This window comes from Hyalella azteca, unplaced genomic scaffold (genome assembly GCF_000764305.2).
Source record: "Hyalella azteca isolate HAZT.00-mixed unplaced genomic scaffold, Hazt_2.0.2 contig13563, whole genome shotgun sequence".
Lineage (NCBI taxonomy): Eukaryota > Metazoa > Arthropoda > Malacostraca > Amphipoda > Hyalellidae > Hyalella > Hyalella azteca.
The window spans coordinates 240,032-267,302 of NW_025943479.1; the positions used below are offsets into that span (position 1 = coordinate 240,032).

Here is a 27,271-nt window from a genome sequence, read left to right on the forward strand (position 1 = left end):
AAAAGATTCACCTCGACTCCAAATCTAAATTGCATGCTCGGTAACTGTGAATAACTTCCACATATTTTCATTCAGATTTTGTGAAAATTCCACAACAAAACACCTTTATTGTTATCCTAATTAATTTTGTGATGCTGTGTTGTATCGCATTAATTTACGACATTTCTTAGGATCTGGTAGTTTTTAACAGCATGACTGAGTTTTTTCCTGGAGTCTATTGATGTATATGTTGCGCCTGCTCATTGGCTCAACTATTTTTACCTGTTAAAGATTAAATCGACCAGCAGCTAGACAACTTTGCGTATAGCTATGATACCAGTTCTGAGTACCGTGAAGTCCAGGAGCAAATGAATTGATTAAAAAAACATAAACCAGGACCCAACCACAAATTTTATATTAGCTTTTCGTTGATTAAAATACGCGTTATTAAAATTATCCATTCGTTTCCATGAAAACGAGAAACAATTGCGTAGGCCGTCACTGATAAGCCAAAGGTTTGATAATATTCCGCGGATGGAATTCACAGTCGAATGAAAATTATTAGATATATGAAAACCATTTACACTAACACTAAACCAAAAAAGTATTTTTACGTAGCAAATTTATTTTATAAAACAACCACCGATCGGATCGGATTAACTACCTATAAGTACTACTGTATTAGACAATTTTAATTGCTTGAGCATGATATTAGCGCATAGTAGAACTATTGACTTGAGTAACTACATGAAAGATTCATTTTACGTTTAATTATTATCAATAAAATCTTATTCGTAGTAGTTTAATTATCTATGTTTAATATACGATATATGTGCACGTTTCCAATTTTGGAGTTCAGTGGCAACTGACAAGCGTTGGGAATTCATCGACCGACGGTCACCGACCAAGCGGCAGTTCTCAGAGACAGCCACCTGTGGCTCCAGTATGCATGGACCAGCGAGCGGTTGCTGTTTTGTGACATTCCTGACTAATTTGAAAAAGTTACGAAAGTTTAAAATATGAGTCGTTGACTTTAAGCAAATATGAAAGACTGAACTATGAGTGTTTCTGGAAAAAAACATGTGAATGCGGTACCGTGTTTCAATTGAAACATCTTAAGTGTAAGACTGTGTAGTATCTAGCATTTGTTTCCTTCCGGCCACTGCGGTACTAGGCTGGCATCGGGCAGCGTAAATGCAGTTAGTTATCAGTACTCAGATAACACTTGGGTAAGGATATCCGCTTATAGATTCGCTGGTAATGTTGCCCCAAACACGCACACATATATTTATTCGCTTCTTGAGCCGTCAATAGTTTATAGAATAGTATTGACAACCTACATGGGCAGGGTGGCCCAGTGGTTAAAGTTCAGAGTATACCAAGATTGACGCAGAGAGGCGAGGGTTCGATCCCAGCTCTGTGCGCCAGTTTCTGGTCAGAATCGGCGAGGAGGCCGGGCGGTTAAGTACAGCAGAATTTGAATCAGTGATTTGCGAGTTTGAGACCGTAACGAGCTGTGGATGTTCTGCTATGTTACGAATTGGCGACAGGCCTATGGCCTAATAAACGCTGAAACCGCTATAATAATGATTTCAATTTTTCGTGTTTTTGTCGATGGCACCCAGTTTTAGTTGCATTGCCTCTCAGCAACGCGCGCCCAATACCAATACAAAAATTCATTTTAATTTACTTTGTTATTCATACACCACGATTAAACGTTACTCAAATCTATTGAAAGGCAATATAGGTTAAAGGATTCAGCTAAGATTTGTTTGATTGACTCCTGAAGTTCGTATAATAAGCTTATTCTCGCACAAGTTTTCATCTGAATGGTCAAAATTTTCGTCAAAAATTGTGGCAGCTAATTATTTTACTATATATTAAAATCGTACACGTTCATAAACTTTTACTAACTTTACGTGAAAATTGTTTATTCTTTATTGAAGATCCTATCAGAATTGACCCAGTTCTAAATATCATTTGTCGATCTATAAAGGCTGAACTACGTAAGCGAGAGCGCGGTCACGGGCCACAAATTCCAGTATATACTAATGCTCGTAATAGTATTACTAATACACAAGTTCCGTTACTACTCTCGTAATAATAGCGGCTTCAACGTTTATTAGGCCATACAACGTTCACCGATTTTTAACATCGCAGAAAATTCACAGTTTGCGATCTCGAACGCGCAACTTATTAAGGTGCCTGTACACAGGGATAGTACTAGCCGCTAGTTCATCCGCCGCTTGACCTGTCCACGCTATTAGCCTCGTGTATAGGGAGGGGTTCAGCCACTTCTGAGGCATGCGCCGGCAAGTGCCCGAGACGCGACCGAGAGGGACAAAGATGTGTTGATTTCTGCGCTGGAGATTGGAGAAGTGGCTAGTAGCGCTGATGCAGCCATGGTGAGAGTATCTGTGCCGTTCTTGTGAAGTATCTTGGGTCAAGTGAATCATGGCTTGTTTGAACGATAATGTTTCTAAGAGGAATCCAACAAAGTGGATTCCAGACGATATTCAATTATTCTTTGAAATATTCCAAAATTATGAATTAAAGTATAATGTTTTCCATGATGGTTACTCCAACAAAATGAAGAGAGGAACGATTATTTTGAAACTGAACAAAGACTTTATTAGTCAGGGTTTAGTTGTTCCCGACATTGCGTTTTTAAGGGCTAGAATAAAGAGGATAAAAATGACGCACAGACTCGAGTTGTTGAAGGTGATCACACTATCCATCTTCACACACCTCACTCTACGGCTTCTAACGACGCACTGGCGGGCGCGAACAAGAAGGTAGCGGCACCTTATACGTATATTCTCCTCGTGTACAGGCTTACTTGCCGGATTGCCACCAAGCGACCGACACTTGCCAGATTTACTAGCTGTCAGCACTATCCCCGTGTACAAGCACCTTCATAGTCATGTGAATTATGACGTGACGACTTTTTGCCAGTTTTGTGTCTATAAAATGTGCAAGGCGTAAGACGATTCTCTAACGGATGGAAACGGCGAATGTAAGGTTCTTATTTCGCACAATCTTCTGACTTGGAACATTCTTTTTGTATAATTCGGGAGGGCTAATTACACTAATTAATGACTTCTCTCGAGAGTTGCTCGACCTCATACCTCCAACACTCGTATTTTTTACCACGTTTTTCTTAGCTCGCTTTCGTGTCTGTGATGATCAAATCTTGCAATCGATATTTCACCAACTTTCCCATTAGCTAGCGCTCTGAAACTTTTAGGGAAGCTCAGCTCCCGATAACAATACAATAATCAATAATTTGTTGCACGTTTCCAGGCGTATAAACTCTTAGCTGCCGAAAAATTATTTTCTACTTTTGAGTCCACATGAAAAACGTGGTCTTTAAAAATTTTTTTTATACATTTTATTTGGAGTCAACTTTTCGACGTGAGATTAATATGGACACACGTCAACTGTGAATAGCATTAATTATGTTATTCTAGTTGTGTATAGGGAATTTATATGAATAACCTATTATTATTTTCCAGAAAATCTCTTGTATACAAATTAGATCCACTTGATATTGCTTTCTTCCTTCGGGTCGCTAGTTAATACGGATAAGAGCTTTTGTTGTTATTAGGTAGCTTTATTTTCAGACCTAATGCCTGAAACTTGGCTGAGTCGGCACGCTACCTAACCCATTTCCAGTACGTAGAGGTTACAAGTGTGAAGACTACCTCAAGTACTCATGGTCCCACCATTGCCGTGATTGAAAGAGATAATTGAATTTTTTCATGATCTGCATTTAATTGTTATAGTTCTAAAAAATTAATTCTAAAATCTTCCAGTAAGTTTGCTGCAAATTTTGACTCACGCTCGGTGCGGCGATGGCTTGGGGCAAGACTGTGGTGGTAGTGACAGGTGCATCGCGCGGTATAGGCGCCGCTGTCTGCGAACGTCTGGCGCCGCACCTCGGCATCGGTTCGGTCATCATCGGTGTCGCTCGAGATGAGACCAACCTCGAGCGGTGCAAATCGTGCGTCAAAGAAGCGAACCCCAGTGTTGCCGTGAGTCACCATTACATTAGATCGAGGAAAATTCTTTGTAAATTTATCACTTACTTTTTCATTTGTGAATTCATTTTATTAGATGAACCATATTCAAGGTAATGTAAATAATCTCGAACTATTTACATACATTTTCGTCTTATAGGTCGAAAGCTGAATCTTAGCGAATTTTTCTGAATTTTTGGAACATTTCAGTGGAAAAATTTTATCAGACAGTGGCGAGTTGTGAAGAAGACTAATGTATTCCTTATTTATCAGCTGTCTTCTAACGATTTTAACTTTTCTATTTATTTTCATCACGGTCGCTCAAAAAAGTTCCCAAAGTGCTCTTGCACGATGCACATATGCACACACATTTGCTCATCGTCCGCATCATCATATTAATTATTCTATTCTTTAGAAAAAAAAACAGAGATGTGTCATCTTTAACCCCTTGGTCACGTAAACATTTACGTCAAAAGCATGACAGAAAGCAAAGAAATGTATACAACATGGTTCAAATTTTTTGTGTACCAATCGAGTTACTTGCAATCATTGTATATATTGTACGTAATTACGAGGATGCAACGAAATTTTAATGCCCGGTCCGGTTCCGCATGTTCCCATCGCTCCGGCAGGTCCGGCAACAATTATTCTCCGCACAATTATGCGCGTAGTGCCATTTCACGCCCTTATTGTTATTTAATTCTCTATTTCTCCAACCGTCCAATCTGGGCTACATTTTTTTTACTCTCCAAATTTTCTAGTAGCATCGAAGAACAATAAGAAGTACAGCGCCCTATTATAACCAATATATTCATTTGTAATGCCGTTCAATCTGTTTTGAACACTAGCTCATTAGTCGTGTATTTGGTTAAATTTTGTGCCCAACCCACAGTTTATATCAGTTCAACAAGACCTAAGCAGCCTGGAAGCTTCAGTTGTACAACACGCACTCGCCCAGGGCTTCGAAGAAGCTCTGCGTAGTCCTGGCGGGGCGCTGAGCACCGCTTTGATGGTCCACAATGCAGGGTCTCTTGGCGATGTGATCTACACCAAAGACCTTAACAACTTCGCTGAAGTCAGCAAGTACTACGACCTCAATGTCAGGTAGTGTTAACGTGATGTTTGGTGGACGTATTTCGTTCGTTGCCTTCTCTCTGTCGATCTGTTGTAGCTATTAAGCTCATGTCGATGCTGAAAAATGTGATTTCGCAAGTCCATGCAGTTATTTACACTGATGTTAATAAATTGTTCATGGAGACTACCCACTGCTGTGAAGTCAACCAGTGCATGTCACAGTTTTGTCAAAACTTACAAGTGATCCAATGATATTCCAGCTCCATTTTCATTTATAACATAGAATCATTTCTATACCCAATGCATACAGACTCCTCTAAATTAACCAATTTCGTACAGAGCTATTGGTTGACTATTCATACGAGGTGATTCACGGAAGCACTGTTCTGTATTTCGAGCAAGGCAGCCAGATGTTGTAGGAAACGGGCGGGGAGTATTTCATATGAAAGGCAGGGTCATGAATTTATGTGTCCCTTCTAGTCTGTTGCTACTATGCATTGGAAATTTTAGCAGCGTACGTTTGCTGTTGAGGCGTATTTTTCTAATGGCCGTTTCATTGTCGCTACTCAACGAGGATTCCGTGCTCGGTTCCGTATTCGTTCTTCAGGCCGGGTTCCTGATCGGCTCCGATCCTGACCGGTTTCCGATTTGGCTCTGTTTGATCTTTTATGGTGTTATCTTAAAACAATTGTTTAAAATAACTGTCCACCTTATTTGAAGTACAACATACGCCAAGCCATCGCCAACATATAACCTGTCAGTGTGCTACATCGAGTTGAATGGAACTTCAAAAATCGATTAACTGAGTGCATTGACAATGGGGCGGTCATTTATCCGATGTCATTTTTAAAACTAGATGATACTAAAATTCAGGTGGTGTAAATCTAACTTTAGACACCTTATTTGTTCCTTAGTTGTTCTGTTGGAGCTCTACAGCGCTCCAATAAAGACGAGGATATCTGAACTGAGTTTATCCTTCATGCTAAAGTGTTATTATTTAGTGCAGTCTTCTGAAAACTTTTTCGCTTTTTCACGGCCAGAATTGACTGCAATGCTGAATCAACACTTGATTTATTAGAGGGGAAGAATATCGATAAGAAGGAAATTTGAGTCTGCTTAGAATGTATTAAACACTTGTCACAATTCTGTTTCACTTGGAATGTTTTAGCTGCGATTAGAATAATCCAATCTTATTGCTAATTTCATTTGAAGAATATGATTTGTCGTTCAAACTCGTGTCAAGCAACAGTACAAGACGAGAACAAAAATTCTCAAACTCGCCTCGATATACTACAAAATATATTTAAGTGCAATGTAAGCGATACACCTTATGCAACTGATATTATCTCATTTCTCCTAAGTGTTGAATAATTCTAATGTCGAGTTATTTCTGAGACAAATAAATCGCAATATTCAGCTACAACTTTTATCATTCCGAGAGACGATAGAAGGAATTAGTAGAAATAAAGCGCTTACCATTGCTACCTCCAAACCCCCTCTCGATCGCAGGTGTGAAGTAAAATGTTAGCTTGCCTGAGAAAAACGCATTTTCACGAAGCCTAATTGAAAGTTCATATATTGAGACTTCCAAAACATGCGGTACACAGTAAAACATTAGTTATTTAAGAACAGGAGTTCTCTAACTTCTGCAATTCCTCAAATCCATATTTATGCAGGTACCTGCATACACTTTTTGTGGAGGCAAGATGCTGTATTTGTTCATTGAGCGCGGCAGGTGTTTTAATAGCTGCATGGGCTCCTGCGATCCTTATATATCTTCTGGAATTGGACGTTCTATTCCAAACTGTTTCGGCTTTTGACTGAGACTGCCTACGCCCGTAATTTACTGGACGCGCTTAAAAGATTCCGTTTCAATGACCGACAATGTACCTCGTTAAACGTCAAGCACTATTCCAGTTTTTGTTATAGTAGAGTTTGCCGTATGATTTTTATGAGGTTATAAGAAATTTCTTTGAGTATCTTTAAAAATAGTTACTTTGTATCAAATTGTTATTTAAAATGAGATAAAATCTTTCAGATAAATGTAAAAATATTTAAAGACTTGAATTCTTAAAATGTTCTTAGTATTTTGACATTAAAGTTGTGTCATTGTTTCTGTCTAACTGAATATTTGCCTCTCAGTTCAGTGGTTGTGTTGAACGCCGCTTTTTTGAGCCTCGCTAAAGTTCAGCAAGCTGCCACACCGAGCATGACAATAAAGGTAGGTTACAATCGTTATTATTTTAATACAAGTTATAACATTATACGAGTATTAGAAAGAATACATGTTCGTCACGTAAGAAATAATAATTATCAGTATGAGTAATAAAATTTATGCTCGGTTTAGAGAGTTATCTCTAAGTATGAGTTGGATTTACTTTTAGAGCTCAAAGAGGAACAAAACTAAACAAATTAAATTTTTTGTCAGGTGTAGAGACGATGCCAGCAATTTCACCATGAACGGCATTACCGTCCAAACCTTGGAAATATTATTTACTGAACATACACTCCCACTCTCTCAAAAATTATTCAGAGAAAATCATTGAATTCGCTAACTAATTTACTATCTACAGAAAGGGATCAGATCACAACTTAATTGTATCTTGCTCGCAAATTGTTCAGAATGTGGGAAATTAAACTATCTTCTTTAATTTTTAATTCGTGAACGTTTTTTCTTCTATTACCTCTACATTGCGTTCTCTTGTAATTAACCTACTTACGCTATTTTCTGGGAGCTTGTAGCGCGATTAAATCATTAGTCGAGCTCGGTCCCTGGTGGGAGTTGGACACGTTTGTCCCTCACTTAAGTGCTGGAGATGTTCACAAAATAATCATTATGATGCCCATTTATTACCCTTCGGTATAATAAAGTGTCGTCGTACAAAATTGCAACTGTGATTTATGAAAAAAAAATTAAATACATTCTTGCCCTGAGTAAAAATTTCTCGACAAACTCTCATTTCAAGTTTGTTATCAGGCACGATTAACTTTATTTATCTATTGTTGTTAGTTGTGCTGCAGTTACTTGTGAATCGTGCATAGAATCACAAACAAATTTTGTTAGTGACGGCCTTCTAAGCTGAATAAATTTGAGTAGAATTGCTTAATTTAAGGCTGTGAAAGGCTAAGGCTTAAGCCATTGAAACGGTGCTAATAACTTAGCCAAATGCAAGATGTTTCGTTGTAACTTGTAAGGATTATACGATTAAAGTTGTGCCTTTGATCCTAAAGAGACGGTAAGCAACTTCAAGTACCCGCAACGAAAATATCCCGAGCTTTGATCAAGAAGTTATGAATGCACTTGAACATAATTTTAAGTGATCAATAATTAACATTTTGAACCCAATTTCAAAGTAAAAACCCGAAAATCGATCGGAAATTAAGAATAAATTCAGCAAGTGCATGCCGTGAGCAAGCATCATTGTAAATGAATCCAAATGGATGTGTCCAATTTATGACACGACGACGTTTATTTCAGGTGGTGAACATCTCCTCTATCTGTGCGCTCGAGCCGTTCAAGTCCTGGTCGCTCTACTGCTCAGGTGAGTGCAGTGTGCACGAACCGAGTTACAAGAGAGCGACTTCGTTTAGTTCAATAATGCAAAATATAATGTCAAACAAAATTGATGACTGAATATGAAGTCTTGTATTTTCTACTGTCATTTATTTTCATTATTTTTTATTATTCTTTAGAATTTTACGATGCATTCTCTCAAATATGTTCTACTTATAAGCGTTGTTTGAGAAACTCTCACATTGGTTTCAGGTGCAGCCGTACCAGTAACTATGATGCGAAGTTATTTGCCTTTAAATAAAAATTAAGCTCTTTAATTTCACGCATTCAGCTCAGTAATTTCCAACATTCACATGCTCATCATGCCACGCTACTCAGAATGCGTTTCCAACAGCGCTTGCGGATAGGTTCCCGAAACAGACGGATTGTGTGTCTCTTGTATGTTTCACCGAACTTTTTATATACTTTTACTTTTACTACTTATCTACTTATCTTTTACTTTTTTATCTTTTATCTAATTTACTTTTTATCAATGTAAGATGTGGAATTTTATTAACCTTTAGTTTTAATTAGGAATGATAACTATTTTTTAACGATAAACTCATGGTTTGAACACTCGCCCCAGGCAAGGCAGCGCGCGACATGTTCTTCCGCGTGCTTGCGGCCGAGGAGCCAAGCGTGACCGTGCTGAGCTACGCTCCTGGTCCTGTGGACACTGCCATGCAGGTGACACTGCCATGTGGCACTGCCATGCAGGTGACACTGCCATGTGACACTGCCATGTGGCACTGCCATGTAGAAGTGCTACTAACAGCACCTCTACAGGGCCACGTGCTAATAACAGGCAGCAAACACTGAGCCATGTGAACTCGTATACTCTAAACGTCCTTGCACATCTTCAATTCAGACATTTTTTTAATTAATTAGACTAGGTATTAATGTTATAGTAACTTCATATAACCATGTTGCAGAAAGAAGCCCGGACGAACACTGCAGACGTGAGTTTGCGCGAGAGTTTCATCGCGAAGTTCAATGCCGGCGAAACCTTGACGGCCAGTCAAACGGTCGACAAAATGATCAGTCTGTTGGAGAGCGGCGCGTTCACTTCAGGAGGTCACGTCGATTATTATGATGTGTGAAGTTACTCCTAATTCTTATTGGAACGAAGAGGTTCTCCTTGCATTATACAACTAAGAGTTTGATGCTCACACAAGAAACTCGAAGAAACACAGAACGGAACTTCCATTATATACATGACAGTACCGTATTTCTATCTATAATTAACTATGCCATTAAATCGAGAAACGCTGGAATTGAAGGACTTTTATTGTTACCACGAACGTATGATCTTAGTAGAGAGTTACAGCCTGTGCGTTGTGCATGGCTCATATAGTATCAAACTGCAGGCGTGAATTGCTCCTGTATGCATGCAGGGTTTATTCATAGGGTTTTATGTATAGTATTGCTTACTTGCGTTTCCTGTACGTAGTGTCGATGCAAACATCAATTTTCATAATTACAATTTGGTCTGTAGGAATGGTATTTACCTCCTAATAATTTTAGCAAATTTATTCATCTTGCAGACACTCCGAATTTAAATGGAATGCTGCAAGGGGATCGAGTACCGAGACTAAATATGTTGGGTTAAAAACGTAACACAGTAGGAAGTAGTTACGTATTTTTAGACTACCTCATTTATACAAAGTTAACCTAACCGAGCAGTGCCGAGATAGATAATCCATTGAGTTGAGAATTCCGAATCCCGTATCCTAACATTCTGATACACGCCATCCCGAATTTCGTCTCCCAGACATCATAAATCCCGTTAATTTTAAATTCACACCCGCAGACCTATCGATTTTTTTTTATCTAACATAAACTCCAGGTTTCAGAGTCTCTTGATTCCATCATGTGAAATAGAATTGTATTCTCGTATAATACTCCTATGCGATGAATATCGTGGATATTCGACCGAACAAACTCCACAAATCCAGCGCTAGTCCCAGGCTTCAAATAAATTTACCGACTGTTAAAAAATGTAATTAACATGAAATTCGAACCCAACGCATTTAATCTTAGTTTCCAATTCTCACTATACCGAACTGATACAAACCGTCTAACTTACTTGAACTGAGTTGTGGGCAATGCTATACGATATATAGGTGAAATTTGGACATAGTATATTTGGTTAAAATAGAGATGTTACCTAAATGTCAAATTTAGAAGGATCTGAAGATAACTGAATTGATGCAGACGAGATCTTCCTAAGCTCTGCAGTCATCATTTACGTCCGAGTTCTGAGCGTCGTTATCGGTGTCGAGTGCCGTGTAGTGACTGAACAGAATAACAGACACTTTTCTATTACTAAAGAGTTCAATTTCGTCGCGAAACAGAAACTCTGTTTCTGTTTTGTTCGTCACAGTTCCTGAAGTCTTCAATCTGGAAAGAAATTATATCTTTAGCAAGACTGGGAAACGTTATTAATAAGATGAGTTAGAAAACACTGATTTGACTAGCAGATTTAAAAGTTTGAACCTTCATAACAAGCGTAAAGTTCAAGACATAATAGGTAGTATAATGGAACATATTCCGCCCACAGAGATGAAAAATGAAAATTATAATAACATAGTATTAGAATACTTTTTCTGGAATTTAGGCCAATGGATAAAGAATTGTAAATAGCGGAAATGGATAAGAATCAAATAACACAAAAATCATGTATTTGAATTTTATATACTGCTTTAGGTATGGCATCGAATGTTTATATTTTTACACGTGGTATCTGCATTTCTGACGATTGTCGCCGAACTACTTACAATGATGTAAGTTAATTGTTTTATTGTTGTTCACGCAAACAAGTATTTTCTGTATTTTACAAACGCGCTTCATTTAATAAAAATTGAAGCTATGTAACCACCCTCTCATTACTATATATTTTCTGTATTATCAATGTACCTCCGACCACGAGCTGCTGGGAATACCCGTTTAGCTCTTATAAACTGTAAGCAGTTTTATTTATTGCAATAAACACCAAGAACGTTACTCACGACGCTGGCAGGGACGGCTACGAGGAACTGGCCCTCCTCAGCAGCTTCGTAGGAATAGCGCAGCAGGCACCCCGAGTGTACCATGCGGCACAGCTTCTGCGACGGCTCTGCCCAGACACCGCGCACACGGTTACTCGTGATATTCCATAGTGGCCAACTCGTACCATCTAATTACGAGCTTATTCAACTCCAACTCAAGAATTTTTTTTTCATTCAGCATTGCTTTACGCATTTGGTATTTGTATTCGACCAAATTTCAGCCAATATATTTCACCCTTGTCGGACTGTATAGTTACATCTGTACCTACACTCGTTGCGATTACAATTCAATATTATGGAGTCTGACGAGGATTAAATAGACATAACACTTCATAAAGTTAAGATGTGCATGGCGACCCTGGACGATGTCTCACGGAGTTCGGTGGTGAGCTCGACGGTGATGAGGTCACAGGTCCTGCACTGCGGCAGAGGGCGGCCCAGGGCGCTGCACAGCACGCACGGCTTCAGCTCCTCGCACAGCCCTGCCGAGTACAGCGACTGCTCGCACAGCTCACCCAAGTAACTGAAAAGAGAGTTTCGACTTTAGGGGAAGCCAGAATGACGTTTATTCTGAAAATAAAGCAAATGTGACAGCAGCGGAAGAACATGAATAATTAGTTTTAAAATAGGACTAGTTTTTCATGTAAAAATAACCCTATGAATCAATAGCTGCTAAAATATGGAAGCTACAAAGAACATATCAATCATAGAAAGAGTTCGCATGCAGAAAATTATTTATACAGATAAGAGACGGGCAATGTTTATTTGACGTCACTATAATCCTAAAATTCTACTGCCAATGCCAAGGGGAATTCTTGCAGAATTTTTAAAATTTTGCTGATGAATTATGGCGTACTACACGCTAGCCATTATCTTATACAGGTGGAGTTTCAACTAAGAATTATAAATGAAATAGGATACAAAAATTGACGATGTTCATTCATTGTTTCTAGAATGTGGCCAAAATCCTACGACTGTAAACTATACAACTGAATAGATTCCTCGACGACACGAAGAAATCCTGCTCTGTCATACAGTTTTTCTAAAAGCCATCTCCACTAACAGCTGCGATCTTGTGGGAATTACCGATCCGAAATTGAATCAGGAATTGTTCACGTTGAAAAGTCACAATCGCTCTTATTTACGCACGATCTAAGTGCAGCCTAACCTGCTAAAGCATTCGCATCTACCACAGTGACAGGTGCCATGGTTGTTGCACAGACCGCCATCTTGGTCCCGGCACCGGCCGTCGTGGGAGGGACACTCGCACGCGGGGCCCGTGAAACCTGCGTCGCACTCACAGGAGCTGCACGAGCACGACCCTGACCCGCTGCACACGACGCCGTCGTGCCTGTGTGTTCTCAGAACTTGTATCACGACACCAGAAACTGTCAAACGCAACTGTTTCAAACAATTAAGCTGATTTGTTAAACAACTGTGAGGTACTACCAGTTCGACCTCTGAGAAAGAGTAAGGGTGACCTCGTTAGAAAAAGTTCGTTCTAAAAAATTAGTTCTACGTATCCATATGATCCACGTAATTTTCGACTTATCTAGACATTAAATTTTCTAGGTACTAAAATTTTATTAAAGTTGTTAAACTCATTAAAGTTATTTATTTTAACAAAGTTCTTTGCCATATACTGCATTAACATGAATGACCAATTACGTGGACATTTCCTTACAATCCATACGTCAAGGGAACTAACATGGGGCACAGATCGCTGTTACACTCGCAGAAAGTTCCAAAGTATGGCAGCTGACACAAGCACTGGCCGCAGCAACACTCGCCTCGTCCCGAGCACGTCAGCTCGTCGCCGCCAAGCCTGCACTGCAACTCGTCGTCGTCAGGGCAATCTTCTGCCGACAGCTCGGGGGAGCAAGGCGATGCCACACCGGGCATCCCAGTAGCACTTAGGCTGTTAGTTACAATCTGACGACAAATTACAAGAACATGTGGCACGTTTCAGAACGGTAAGTGTCGTAAATTGGAAGGATGTGAACTCTTTCGACTTGTAAGAAACTGAGTTTTACTGAATATTAGAATTATGCTGCACATTTTTAAAGATAATATTGTTTAGACATTCGTATTTAAATCGCGTTTAAGGATCTATTCCATATAGAACTGCAACCTTTGACCGCTTATTTTCGTAGTATCCAGGCTACGGAATTAATCCGTGTTCTCTCACATGAGGGTGTGTAGGGGCCAGCATATTCCACACACGTCGTCAACTCATACATGACCGTCAAATGATATTTTAATAATCCATATATATTAGAGCAATTGAATCTAATTGTAATCGAGTGGCTCACAATAAAACGCGGGCAATTTTTTAGGTCAATTATATTTTTCTAGTAGCTTCCGGTAACAAAATCATTTTTTTCTATTCAATGCAGTTTCAAATAGTTTTTTTAGCGATGTAGTAATTTAAATGATTTTTTACTACTAAATTTACTTATTTTTATCTATGTCTATTTCTCACAGAAATAAAAATATTTAATCTAGCTCTCATTGTCGTCTATATTCGCTCAATCTTAAATAAAAGTTGGAATTGTTTATTGAGTCGGTTAGCCTGCCGTATTATTTAAATAGAAGACCTGATAGCGAATTCGCTTCACTAATTATTGGGGTGTTACATTCCTATTATTACAAAATATGATCAGTCATCAACATGGAAATACATATCAGGAAAATGATCTATTGTACCGTTCGAATCTTGTAGCAAGAATTAGACGTCTGCCAAATCCAATCCCATTAGGCATTTGACGTTGAAACAATATATTGATTACTGGTTGCTTTCACGTTGAAATGTTCCCAATCAAAATTTAATCTAAAATCAACGTCGAAATGTGATCAGCACTAGAAGAGACGTAAAACAACCGTATCTCAACTTTGAAGCAACGTGCGTCGATCTTGGTACCTTGAATTTTGATCTATTTTCTTAGAAATTCTTACTTTGAATGATGCAGATGTGACTATTTTATCCAGCCTATATAACCAAACGTTTGCGCCGCAACACACTTCTCCCACGTTTAGGCAAAAAGAACTATATTACATTTATTTTTACCCTGCATGCTCGAAGATCCCCACATCAAACTTGAATATCGAATACAAGTAGTTTTAGAACGTATATTGCAAACCTTGTACACTGTCATATGTAACATAAATAAATGTATTGCAACTCTTTTCTAAATCAGTGCTGATATACGCATGCACTGAACTAGGAAATAAGCGGACACGTTAGTTCTAAAATATACTAAATTGCATCGGGGGCAATGGCTGGTGGATGAAAATGGAACCAATAATATTTAGGTCTCAAAACAATTCCATATGAGTTTCAACCGCGTTTTGAATGACATATCTTTTTTTCAAGACTTGATGTTAGATAGAGATAATTTACGCTAAATGCATTTAAAACTATTTTAGTGCAAATATGTATTAATTTTATCCAATAATTCGAATATCTATTAATATCGGAAAATCGCGTGAGGAAGCGGCAGTCGCAATTATTTCACCATCCTTATGCCTTAATTTAACTGTGGCAAATAAGAATTATATCATTTTGTTTCCGATTCGTTTTCTATTTATATCCGTCGCAACGACAGCATCTATGTGCATGTATAAAAAAATACCCACAATTTCATGGCAATGAAGAAAATTTTGCACGGTAGAATTCTGCAGATATAGGTACATATATGTGTGGATTTTTTATTGATACTGTAGGATGTAAAATTTTGTAAAAACAAGAGTTGACCCGATTTATCACGCAAGACGAACTTGAAAGAGACCATAGGGAATATGCCAATTGTAGATGAAACTAATAAATAAATTTCGAACTTAGGCTGTACATGAAACGAGTCGGCATTCACACGGGCAGGGTGGCCCAGTGGTTAAAGTTCAGAGTACCAAGATTGGCGCAGAGAGGTGCGGGTTCGATTCCAGCTCTGTGCGCCAGTTTCTGGTCAGAATCGGCGAGGAGGCCGGGCGGTTAAGCAAAGCAGAATTGGAGCAGTGACCGCAAAATGCTGTGAATGTTCTGCGATGTTAAGAATCGGCGACAGGCGTACGGCCTAATAAACGCTGAAACCGCTATATAATACTTGGTTACCCTATACACTAGGACTAGAGTCTCACCGGCTCGTGACCAGCAGAGCTGCGCAGGAGGTGTGCCTGGTTGTTCTGCAGCTCCCTCACCGTAGCCCACAACGACGACAAGTTGGCCTTCATCCACTGAATGTCGTCTGCCCTAGAGTGACGCTGTGAAATAATTCGTCATCAAGCAACGTGATTAAACTGATCTAGAATTAACTAAGATGTTCATTCTGAATCAGTGATTCACAAACAATTATTCTTCAATGGTGAGGCGCGGAAACATGACAAGTGGAAACATGAGGAATTACTTTCTGAAGTACCAAGAATTTTTTAAACCTACCTCGGTATCATGATACCATAGTCGCATTCCATCTGATTCACTGTGAAAAAAATTCTAAAATTAAATGGAGGACCTCATATGCATTCTTCCTATTTTGATTAATTTTTCGTACATTATCAGCTTCATGCCCATCTGGATATGGTTTAGAATTTACAGGGGTGATTCACGGAAACTCTCTAATTTGAAAGCTCAATAATTAAAAGAAACAGTAAAGATATCGTTACAATATAGTTTTATTGGAAAAAAGACATCACCTGAATTTCTGTATCACTTAGTTTTAAATATGGCAGTGGACAAATGACGACCCCATCGTCAATGCAGTCAGTTAGTCGATTTTTGAAGTTCCGGACAACTCACTGAAGCTTATTGACGGGTGGGTTACCGATGGCTTGGAGTATGTTGTTTTTTTTTCAAATGCGATAAGGTCCTTGGACAATCTTTGTGAGATAACCCTAGCGATAAGCTCCCCTTTGAGATAACCCTAGAAAAATCACAAGGAGCTAAATAGGGAGATAGGACCGGCCAAAGAAGGTCACCTCTCAAGGAGAAGAGTGCTCTGCAAAATGTTACATCTCAGACGGCTACAACTCTGAAAAACGGCCATTAGAAAAGTGCGCCTCGACAGCAAATGCGCAATGCTCACTTATCCAATGCATAGTGGCAACTGATTAGACAGGACACAAAATTTCATGACCTTACCTTTCATATGAAATACCCTGCGCCCTTTACCTACAACATCTGGCTGCTTGGCGCAAATACAAAACAGGAAGTTTCTGTGAAACACACTGCATTATAGAGGTTGTGTGCGACTAATCTCTCACCAACATAAACTATTGTGTACGACCGATGTGCTGCCTGAGTGCTCCTAGCAATCCCTCCTAATTGCTGTATCCCTATATATGAAATGTTGTAATCAAGCTGGTGGCTTGTCCCTGATATTTTAATGTCACATTAGTGATGCTCTCACCTTATTGTCCACCGCTGGACGATCCGTAGACGCTTGCTGGTGCCTGTGCTGGCGACGCTCAAGTCTTTGCCTGGAAGAGAGTTTGGAACAGTTCGAATTTAGTTTAACCATGAGAGAAATTAGCGATACATTATCCAAATAGCAATGCATTTTTTCTGTCTGTAAGTAGGTAATCCAGACCCATTTTTTGGCCTAGCAAAAGAGAGAGTATCAGTGCTACGTCCGTTCTCTTGTCGTGCACTGTGTAAGAAAGTGTCACTATTTGGACAATAAGATTCATTTTCCTGAGGGTAACCCACATCGGAAAATACGACTGTCTGTGTATCATAAATCTGCCCCTTTTAAAGCGCTTGTTGTATACTATAAACTATACACTGAGAACGGCTTTCGATGAGCATTAGGTAGAGTTGCTTGTTTTTCTGACCAACTTATTTTGGTATATAATTAATGAGTACAGTTTGAGGGTATACGAGATGGGTACTGAGATTAACCAAGTTTTTATTTCCATTTATGCCCAGTAAACATGGTTTATGCAGCGTAAACATGGTTCCTTCACCATTGCAATATTTCAGAGGTCTCGTTATAAACTCTTACCTTGGTGTCTTCATCTCGAGAATTTTTTAGCTATAAATGTCGGGTTCGTTATTTATTGCGAAGAATGGAATTCGAGGAGCCTTCCCATCACGCTGCTAGCTGAAAATCTATTAAATGCAGTCTGGCATTTCAATAGTCAGGTATACATTTAATGTTCCCACATTGAATGAATTTATGCTAATTCAGGGCAGCCACCAAGTTTTGATAAACAGCCGCAATTTTGTTGTGCAAAACAGGCTCACTTTAGCCACTTGGGCATTTAAAACTTTCCGGTTTGTTTCTCTCTCCCAGTATGTGAATCAAATGATATTACATTATTAATCAACTTTAGTTCACTTCTCGTTTTTATTATTCGAGCGATGGGGGCACAAAATTTAACTTTTAACTTCTAGAACTTTATATCATAAGAAGATATTTTTTTGATCCGCCTTAGGTATCCTCGTATTTTAAATTGGCTCGTCAAGAATGAAAATAACAGTTTAAATCAGTTCAGTGGTCACGCACGTTTGAGGGAACAGTTCGATTTGGACTGATTCATTGTTCCGCACATTATCTCTCTAATTATAATTCAAATGCAAATACTTTAGGCTGTCAAATAAAATAGATAGAAGGGCTATTTAGAGCATTTCAGCTGACCATACATGAGAGAAAACTCACCTCCTGCTGCGTTCTCTCTCTTCTCTGCGAGCCTCGCGAAGTTTCTGGCGCTCAAGACGCTGCTCTGGGTCGCTGCGTTGCACTCTAGAGGCGCTCTGCTGCAAGCTGGCCAAGCTCATTCCAGCTTCGACTCCCGCTCCTTCTGATCTTACGAGCACGGGTCCATGACCTGCAATAATACAAAAATTAATTATTTAAGCTTTCAAGGTATATGTATAAATACCAATTTCAAAAATAAAATTAGATTTTTGTGCCAATCCATTTCTTACTGTACTGCAATGCGTTATTCTTCCACAAAGAATAAATTTTCAGGTCCAGGTTATATCCCGGCGCAATAAGCATTGTAGATACGCACCCCAACAGTCCATCTATGTTCGCGGCGCCAGACTTCAAACACACGAATCAACTCTGACAAATATTTTCAATAATGTTCGCACTAAGGCAAATAAGCTATAATGATTGAAACCGTTACCTAGCTACCATCTGTTCTCATAGAGACTTTAAGAATTGTAGGAATTCCTACATGGGGGGTGGATTATCGTTTGAGTTCGAAATAATTGTTTTTTTTTTAATGATTGGAGGTTTCTTCTTGACTTGAACAATTTGTCTTCGTCTAAAACCAGCATATTCCTCAGCGGCTATAGGTGACTCAATTATTTCGTGTGGATAGACAAAATAGCCTAAATGAATGGTAATTTAGAACTACTGCTTTTAATTGGATTTGTTAGAAACATAGGAGCTAGAAGAGACAAGCTGCTAAGTATATTTAGGCTAAAATCTGTGAACAAACTCGAATGCTACAAAAATAATGAGAAATACAATCAATGGCTTGCACCGAATGTTCAAGCCATGGTTGAACTTACTAACCATGGTTCACGCCACGACACTTTATTTCAACCAAGACTACTTACAATACAAATGGAGAGAACATATGCTGAAACTACCCACGTGCTGCCCGAGTGATGGCACTGATGATTCAATTCATTTGTAGATGTGTTATGTTTTATATTACTCAGATAATCTTATCCTCAAATAATCTTACCGAAACTTCCAGATACGAAGAATCCCCATGCAAAAATTTGCATGATAGGAAAAATTATTTCAAGAATTGTCGAAATTTTCATATTCAAGTTTTGGAAATTATATATATATGGATATAGTATAATAATTATGTATATATCAATTTTGAATCCAGAATATTGTTCACGCTTTCCAAGTTTATCGAGAACATCCCTCACTCGGTTGACAATAAGTATTTACCCGTATATATTGTTCAATATTTTGTACTGGTCAGTGGGATTTCAAATTCAATAAATGATTTTGGATCAGGATTATTGTTTAAATTTAATATTTATAGTGAATATTAAGCCATAATGTACTTTACAAAATGTGCTAAAATTTGACTCTCAGATTGACAGTAGCGAAGATATAAGAAGAAAATCAGAAGCACTTGAACGGATATTCTGAAAGCGAAACCAATGATTAGTTATTTATATGATACAAGCTAATTTAAAATGTCTCGAGATACAACAGTCTTAGACAATCGATGTCATTTAAACTTGCTTTAAAATTTGATAAGGAAAATGAATAATGTATACGGGGTTATCTACCATTCATTCGTAGTAAATGGATTTTGATCTATATTTGACTCTCTTTTATTGGCTGAACCTTTATTATTACAAGTCTGTGAAGGTAAAATTTATAGATAGGTCCGCGAGAAAATTTTATAAAGAGAATGGAGAGCCACTTTTCGATCGAAATTTTATTATTTACCAATGATAACTTTTCACTTATGATTAAGTTGACTGGATAGGTATCTCTAAAAGAAGTTATCTATGTAAGTTAATTAAATAAAAAATAGGAGAAACATTCGGATGGTTTGCATTAATAGATTGAAAATTCGAAGATTACCTGAGTGATTAGAGCTTTAATCTTAGTTACTAAGGAAAAATGCATACAATTGAATGATATAAAACAAAGAAAAATTGGTTGTCTATGTTAAAAATTTGTCTACACACAATTAGCAGTCATTTACAGTAGTGCATTAAATAACTACAATCCGTTATAGGAAACTGGATGAAAATCATTCGTTATTAGAGCATCTTCCGTATACGACGAATAGGTATCCATACCCAACTCCTATAATAAATCTCGTAATAGTTATATCCACATGCATTGAAAATAAGCGACCATATCAGCAAAAGCCATATTCCTGCCACTTAAAAATAGAAGTAGGTGAATTTTCCAGCTGTTTCTCAAACTCGGCCAGCTGGCTATAGCCACGTGTAAACTGGAAGAGTCGAGATGTGGAGCTTATAATGGGCTCCATGGAAGAGAATGTGGGACCTTGGGCAGAGTTAGCCAGTAGCAACATTTATTAAAGAAGTGGTTGATGAATATGATATGTGGTTGATGAACAGCTGTACAAATAAGAATAGGAAAGATGAAATTATCTGGCTATGTGGCTCTAGTCTGGCCGCCTGTCTGTTGAGGCGGCAACGGGACGTCATCAGAAATATGAATTCATCGGCTGCATGTGAGAATAGTTGATAGCAGATGAACTTTATTTGCTATGGTGGATGCAAAGCAGCTTTATTTTGGTGATATTCTTCAGGAAGGCGCTTACCAGGGCAAGCCTCAAAAATTATCGTGCTCTCTCAGTTCAATCCTCAGTTACAACGTAACCATTATTTTGTTAAAACAAACAAATTGCTTCGAAATTTGGAAATTCCCGGTATTAAATCCGAATAAATCGATTAAAACTAACGAATAGGCACTAGCTGCATAGAAATTATATCATACACCAATGGAAACGAGAAAAATTTCCTGCATTGACATGGGAAAAAATACTGGGTAGTTTGCCTCAATAATCCTTAGATTGAACCCCATGATATATACTCAATATGCGAAAAACCCCATCACTTCTTCACATCATTACTGTATTAATTATTGTCTCTATAATGAGGTCATTCCTTTCCTATTGGAAATTACAGCGAAAACTTTCTAGCAATTATTGTTCGTTATTTTGCGCGCCACGTCCCCAAAATAATATTCATATGTATGTCCTTGCATGGAAGCTGTTTGATGTGGAAGCCTGCCGGAGTGAAATGTACGATATGAGTATCAATGTTGGGATTAGATCACGAAAGGTCTAAATCCCTTTTGAACAATATACGCTCAATAGTAACCTTTTTCTATAACTGCTCGGCAACTATATCATGGAATCGTTTTCTTGTCGCACCTGAATCTTTGACTAACTTTGACAGCCTTTGATAAATAGCCTTCTGAGTTACTGTAGTTCAAGTCACACATCACGCAGTAAACCTAAACCTAGAAGCAGCAGCTCGATAATTTGCATGTCCTTTAATACGTTTCCACATCCAAATTACAATTTGATTCAACCGTATACATGTCAAGAAAAGTAAATAGACAACATTTACAACTGTCTTATCGTACGTAGGTTTCTGTAACACACGATAGTTTAAATAAAAAACATGAATAGTAAATCAGTCCCAAACATGTGCTGCAGCTGCACTTTACTGAAGCAGAGCACAGATCACGACACTACAAGGCCTTGTAAAGTCGCGTTACTGCAGAACTTCGGACGAAACCCACACACGGAGCCTGAGGGCAGTGGCGGTGCACGCGATAGGGTATCGCGGCTTCCATCCGGGAGGCGGCGCCACCGCTGCATCTACTACGCTGCATGAGAGGGAATAGTCCGAATAGAGGAGCTAAGTTGCATGCTAGCGACAAATATGGCGCTTGCCGACAACCCAACAAGTTGACATTACCAAGATACAGAGGTAAAACACTATCATTCAAGTGTACCAGACACTCGTTGTCTGGTACACTTGCAGACACTAGTCGCCTGTTGTGCTTGCACACACTGGTAGGTTGGTTTTCAGTGCTATCATGAATGTGGGGCAGACAGCGCGTATCGGGAGTGAATTTTGCTTGATGAACAACGTAATGTGTTATGATTTAATTGTTGAACTAAGGACATTATATTTGTAATGAATAAACTGGTATGCTAGAAATAAGGTGAAAGGAAAAAGTTTAACATTCGTATTTAGATAAGAATAGTATTTGACTAGGAGCAAAGACGGCTATCAGTCACATACAAGCAAAAGTATACTCAAAGTAACACATTGAGAGAACTTGGATGAACAAAGTCCTGCGCTCACTCACTTTGCTGATTATACCAATAATTAAGCAAGGCACAGGCATGGAGACGGACGCAATATCGTGCACCCATTAATTTTCTAATTAGCATCATTAGCGCAAGAGACGCTGCATCCTGTCCCAATTTATCGCTTTCACGTACAAAGCGATGGCAGGCGCAAAGATAGTGATGTCCGTGGCATGTTAAAGATTTTCTTAATGCTTAAATCGCTTAAATTGCGATAATTTTTGTTCCTCACTCATTGATTGGTTTGAGTCATTGAATGATTAGGTTGTCATCAGACTTCTTGAAGACCACGATTAAACAATGGCTTCGGCCATCTCTTCTTATTCTTAAGTTCTACTTTGGTTAGAGCGATTATTCAAATTCTTCCTCATGTTTATTTTCATTAACAGTGCATGTTTGCTCATATCTACTTATGTCAGAAGCAGGACTTCAAACAAGTTTTTGGGCGTTGCCTCCTAACTGTGACCGCCAATTGGCCTTTGGGGTTTGAATGCCTAATTAGCGATTATTCCAGAAGTCTGCTGCATGCACAAATAAATAATGGTATCAGAGTCTGCTCATCTAACTGCTTCACTCGTTTTTCCATTACCGGCCTTTTTATTTCCGATTGAAAACACAGGTTGACGACGTATATTTTAGAGCGGGTGCGAGTTTGGAACGTGTTCAAGTAAGATGAAATATTGAGTCCACTAGAAAATAACCTTATTATTTACATATCTATACACTTTTGCCTTAGTTTATTTGTAATGTCAACCTGGATTGTTGGGCGCGTCGGGTACTAACGAGGGTTCGAAGCGATCTCCATTTTGCCAACTCCGTGTTATTTGTGATCTGTTTGGGAGAGCAGTCCTGCACCACCAATTTTGTGCACCAATAAGCCCTGAATCGAACGCCTTGGATCTCTTCGGACATCCACCAATCAGCCGTGAATGGAACCTGCTATCCGTAACCGACGCTTCACATCATTCTGCTTTGAATATTTTGAGCTCTATACCCCCCAGACACGAGGACGAGGTCGAATAGCCTGGAGTCGAATGGCCGTCCACCGCTGAACGTTGCGTCGAAGCATCGCTTCATTGGCCACCGCTCGAACTGGAACTTTGCGGGCAACAACCTGCGACCACTCGGCTTTGTCCTCGTCTTGCCTTGCATAAAAAAACCATGGTTGAACTAGTATAAGGTTGACCCATCAGAAGCCCATTTTTGCGGATGAAGTTCGTTTTTCGCATGTGACGTCACTGATCTCTGTGACGTCACGGGCATTAACCAATCGCCGAAATGCAATCAAACCAGTCAACCAATCCGTCATGGGAATGGCGGGTTTGTTTACGTTCCTCGATCTACGTGACGTAACAAGAAAGCTGAACAGAAAGACGGAACTTCTCGTGGTTCAACCTTATAAAGTTCAACCATGCATAAAACCTGCAGTGTACCCCCAGACCGCGGATGGGATATGACTTCCGGGCATCGTTAAATTACGTAATTTTACGTTCAACGAATCTGAGATTAGGTTTCAGATAGCATAGTTCCGTTCCAAAATTTATCGTCCTTCGAGGAGTGGCCGGGGAGCGCAGCCGTGCACCACCAATTTTGTGCACCAATAAGCCCTGAATCGAACGCCTTTGATATCCCCGGACATCCACCAATCAGCCGTGCACCACTCGGCTTTGTCCTCCTCCGGCCTTGACCACCACCTGCCGTGCACCACCAGGCCGCGGATCGAATCTGACTTCCGGGCATCGTTAAATTACGTAATTTTACGTGCACCGCATCTGAGGTTAGGTTTCAGATAGCATAGTTCTGTTCCAAAATTTATCGTGCTTCGACTAGTGGCCGTTCGACCGAGGGCTGGTTCGACCCACGGCCTAGATACGGACGGCTTGAAGTGTTGAAAGCTACGTTCCGGAAGGCAGGAATCATGATGGTCCATTACATCCAGGGCAGTTGTGGTCTTCGGCAGGCGACCGAGTGGCCGTTCGAACGAGCTCTGGGTGTGGCTTCTTGGGTGTGCATGGGGCTGAGTATAGTTATTGCATTATGAGGGTAGGCGTTGGCGCCAGGGCTGGTTTAGAAGTTAAATTTTTGGTCCACGGCTGCGCTCCACTCTGGTTCGACGCACGGACTAGATACGGGCGGCTTGGTGGCGGATATCACATTCACTGCAAAGCTGCGGCGCGCTACGTCCGAGCGGTGTAGAATTTTTTGGCGGTACGGCGGACGATGCTAGGCCTTTCGATCGCCGGCTGTTTCTCCTGAGGGCTGATTGGTCTAATTTGATTGATTCGTTCTGTCGGGTGACTATCGGCTGCGACATTAAACAATCGGCGACAGGCTTACGGCCTAATAAACGCTGAAACCGCTATTATTTTTATAAATGATTGTCCAGTAGTGTTGAAGGCTACGTTCCGGAAGGCGGGAATCATAATGGTCAGTTACAGATGCATATACAAAGGATGCTCGCAATATTCACATTTTTTATTACTGTTGTGGATAATTTTCTATTCCATAACGAATAAAAAGAACTAAAATATATATATATATATATATAATTCAACATGAAATTTCTTTTGTTTTATCAATGTAAAACTAAATATTGTGGTATGTAATACTAATTATTAAACAAAATGACAAAATTTGCATAAAAACGCATTGATTTTAATTTGGGGCTTTTTTGACCCATTTATGGAAAAGTGTAGGGTCCAGTCACTTTTGCATCTAGGGGTTAAAAATACGTTCAATACCTCATTAATTCATGACTGGGTCAAGTTATATCTATAACGTATCCTTTGCTTCGTCTTCACTCTTACCATAACTTTCGTAAGCTCCTAAATTTACAGCGCCTAACATTGAACGTATATTTCCCGCCTATTTTTAAACATTCTGACCTCATTTGTCTACGAACCATCAATAAACCGCGTCACAAACGTTCGTAAACAATATCCAATGTTGGACGCCAGTAATATGATTTATTATTTATAAAGATTTCACAATACGTTTATAAACAAAATACAGACATCAATTGCTACATTGTATCGAAATGGCAATCTACTAAACATATACACATCACTGTAAGATTAATGGGCAGTGGTGGCCCAGTGGTTAAAGTTCAGAGTACCAAGATTGGCGCAGAGAGGCGCGGGTTCGATCCCAGCTATGTGCGCCAGTTTCTGGTCAGCATCGGCAAGGAGGCCGGGCGGTTAACGCATCGATTGATATGTGTCTCGATGTTCTAGTTTGAAAATCCTAGGAGGAGATAGATTTCTACGGTACCCCTTTTTTGACCGTTTTCTAAAATTTTCACGTTTTCTTTCATTTTTTTTCGAAAAATTTACATGAACAAAAAAGTCTTAGATTTCTGTTTTACATATGTGTACCAAGTTTCAGAGTGATCCGTCTGTAAATAGCCGAGATAAATTTTACCCTAGACGCTCCCCTTAAGCACAGCAGAATTGTTGCATTGAGTTGCGAGTTCGAGACCGCAAAATGCTGTGAATGTTCTGCGATGTTAAGAATCGACGACAGGCCTACGGCCTAATAACGTTGAAACCGCTATTATTATTATTATTATTAATTATTATTATTATTATCATTATTATTATTATTATTATTATTATTATTATTATTATTATTATTATTATTATTATTGTTATTATTAACATTCCTTTAACCGTTATTTTAAAGAAGCCGGCAAATCAGTATAAACGTGTGATACGGAATTATGACCGCATTGGAAAATTTTTCCGTCCACTAAAAGCAACCACAAATTACTCAACAACAACAGGAGATTATCAAGAACATCAATAACTTAACTGCAAAATTCTAGATCAATAACTTAACTGCAAAATTCTACGTTCATTACTTTGCGAGATATTCCATGCTCACTGAATTTGGACACCAGCCGCGAGACCGGCCGTAAATTTGTTCGATACGTCAACATAACTATGTTAGTAATATTTACACGTATATATTGGTGTAAAGACCTCAAAATGACAGAAATCGGGATGTGAATGTAAACGTTACTACATTAGCAAAGTGCAAACTTGAAATATTTTGCAGAAAATCCAGCCATGTCACAAAAAATCGCAACTCTATTTTCGTAAAATGGAGTTGCGATTTTTTGTTGATTTTTTGTAGTAGTAAAATGATTTTACTACTGCATGCCCATTGTATACGATCGTCCGTTTTGGTACCACGTGACTGCTTGACAGCAACCTAAGTTACTAAGCCTTGAATTTAAGAAAAACGTTAAACATTGCGAAATACCTCAGTTTCAATGTATCAGAAAGGCGTTTCAGATTGCCAAACTCAGACATAAATTCGCAGAATGACGTGAATGATCTCCGTTACCGTTTCACTGCACTGCTATGACGCAATTGTGCGAAATGCTTGCGATTCCTGGTACTCAATAATTTTCATGCGTCTCCAGATTCAACTTTCAATAGTTTATATGCGTATTACCTGATCAACATTTCTACACTAAACATATGTAAAAAGTCGATTTTGTTATAAATTATTATGTCTGAAGTCTGAAAACGAAAACGCTATTGAAGTAAACAAGGACTTGGCTCATGTTTACGTCATATACCGCTTTTAGTCCAGTGAGAGATCGATGTCATTTTGATTCGTTCACGTGTCATTATGTTCGCTGGAGCTAGAAATAATCAACATTCAACACTTAGTTTATATTTCTGTGTAAAAATGTACTAGAAAAAATACTGTTTCTAATTACTTTCGCCAATTAAAGTCTGCTAGAATGG

At 38.9% G+C, this 27,271-nt stretch overlaps 2 protein-coding genes across 4 annotated transcripts; one reads left to right on the plus strand and one right to left on the minus strand.

Annotated features, from left to right (window-relative positions):
- The first annotated feature begins 1,065 nt into the window (after positions 1 to 1,065).
- On the plus strand, positions 1,066 to 11,463 carry LOC108671799 (sepiapterin reductase-like). 3 transcript variants are annotated; one of them, XM_018159384.2, is made up of 7 exons: positions 1,066 to 1,208; positions 3,795 to 4,013; positions 4,891 to 5,102; positions 7,215 to 7,293; positions 8,551 to 8,614; positions 9,212 to 9,312; positions 9,558 to 11,463. In XM_018159384.2, exons 2-7 carry the CDS (start codon positions 3,834 to 3,836, stop codon positions 9,723 to 9,725), a joined length of 804 nt encoding a protein of 267 aa, XP_018014873.1. In that variant the 5' UTR covers positions 1,066 to 1,208; positions 3,795 to 3,833; the 3' UTR covers positions 9,726 to 11,463. The 3 variants fall into 3 exon arrangements, with proteins under 3 accessions (XP_018014873.1, XP_018014872.1, XP_018014871.1); XM_018159383.2 differs by lacking the exon at positions 1,066 to 1,208 and adding an exon at positions 3,398 to 3,653; XM_018159382.2 differs by lacking the exon at positions 1,066 to 1,208 and having other exon boundaries at positions 3,398 to 4,013.
- On the minus strand, positions 10,245 to 19,556 carry LOC108671798 (teneurin-a-like). Its single transcript, XM_018159381.2, has 9 exons — positions 19,365 to 19,556; positions 18,323 to 18,491; positions 17,072 to 17,141; positions 15,807 to 15,929; positions 13,381 to 13,604; positions 12,841 to 13,023; positions 12,047 to 12,195; positions 11,634 to 11,740; positions 10,245 to 11,025 (listed from the first exon to the last, which is right to left on the minus strand). Exons 1-9 carry the CDS (start codon positions 19,444 to 19,446, stop codon positions 10,960 to 10,962), a joined length of 1,173 nt encoding a protein of 390 aa, XP_018014870.1. The 5' UTR covers positions 19,447 to 19,556; the 3' UTR covers positions 10,245 to 10,959.
- Between the last annotated feature and the right edge of the window lie 7,715 nt (positions 19,557 to 27,271).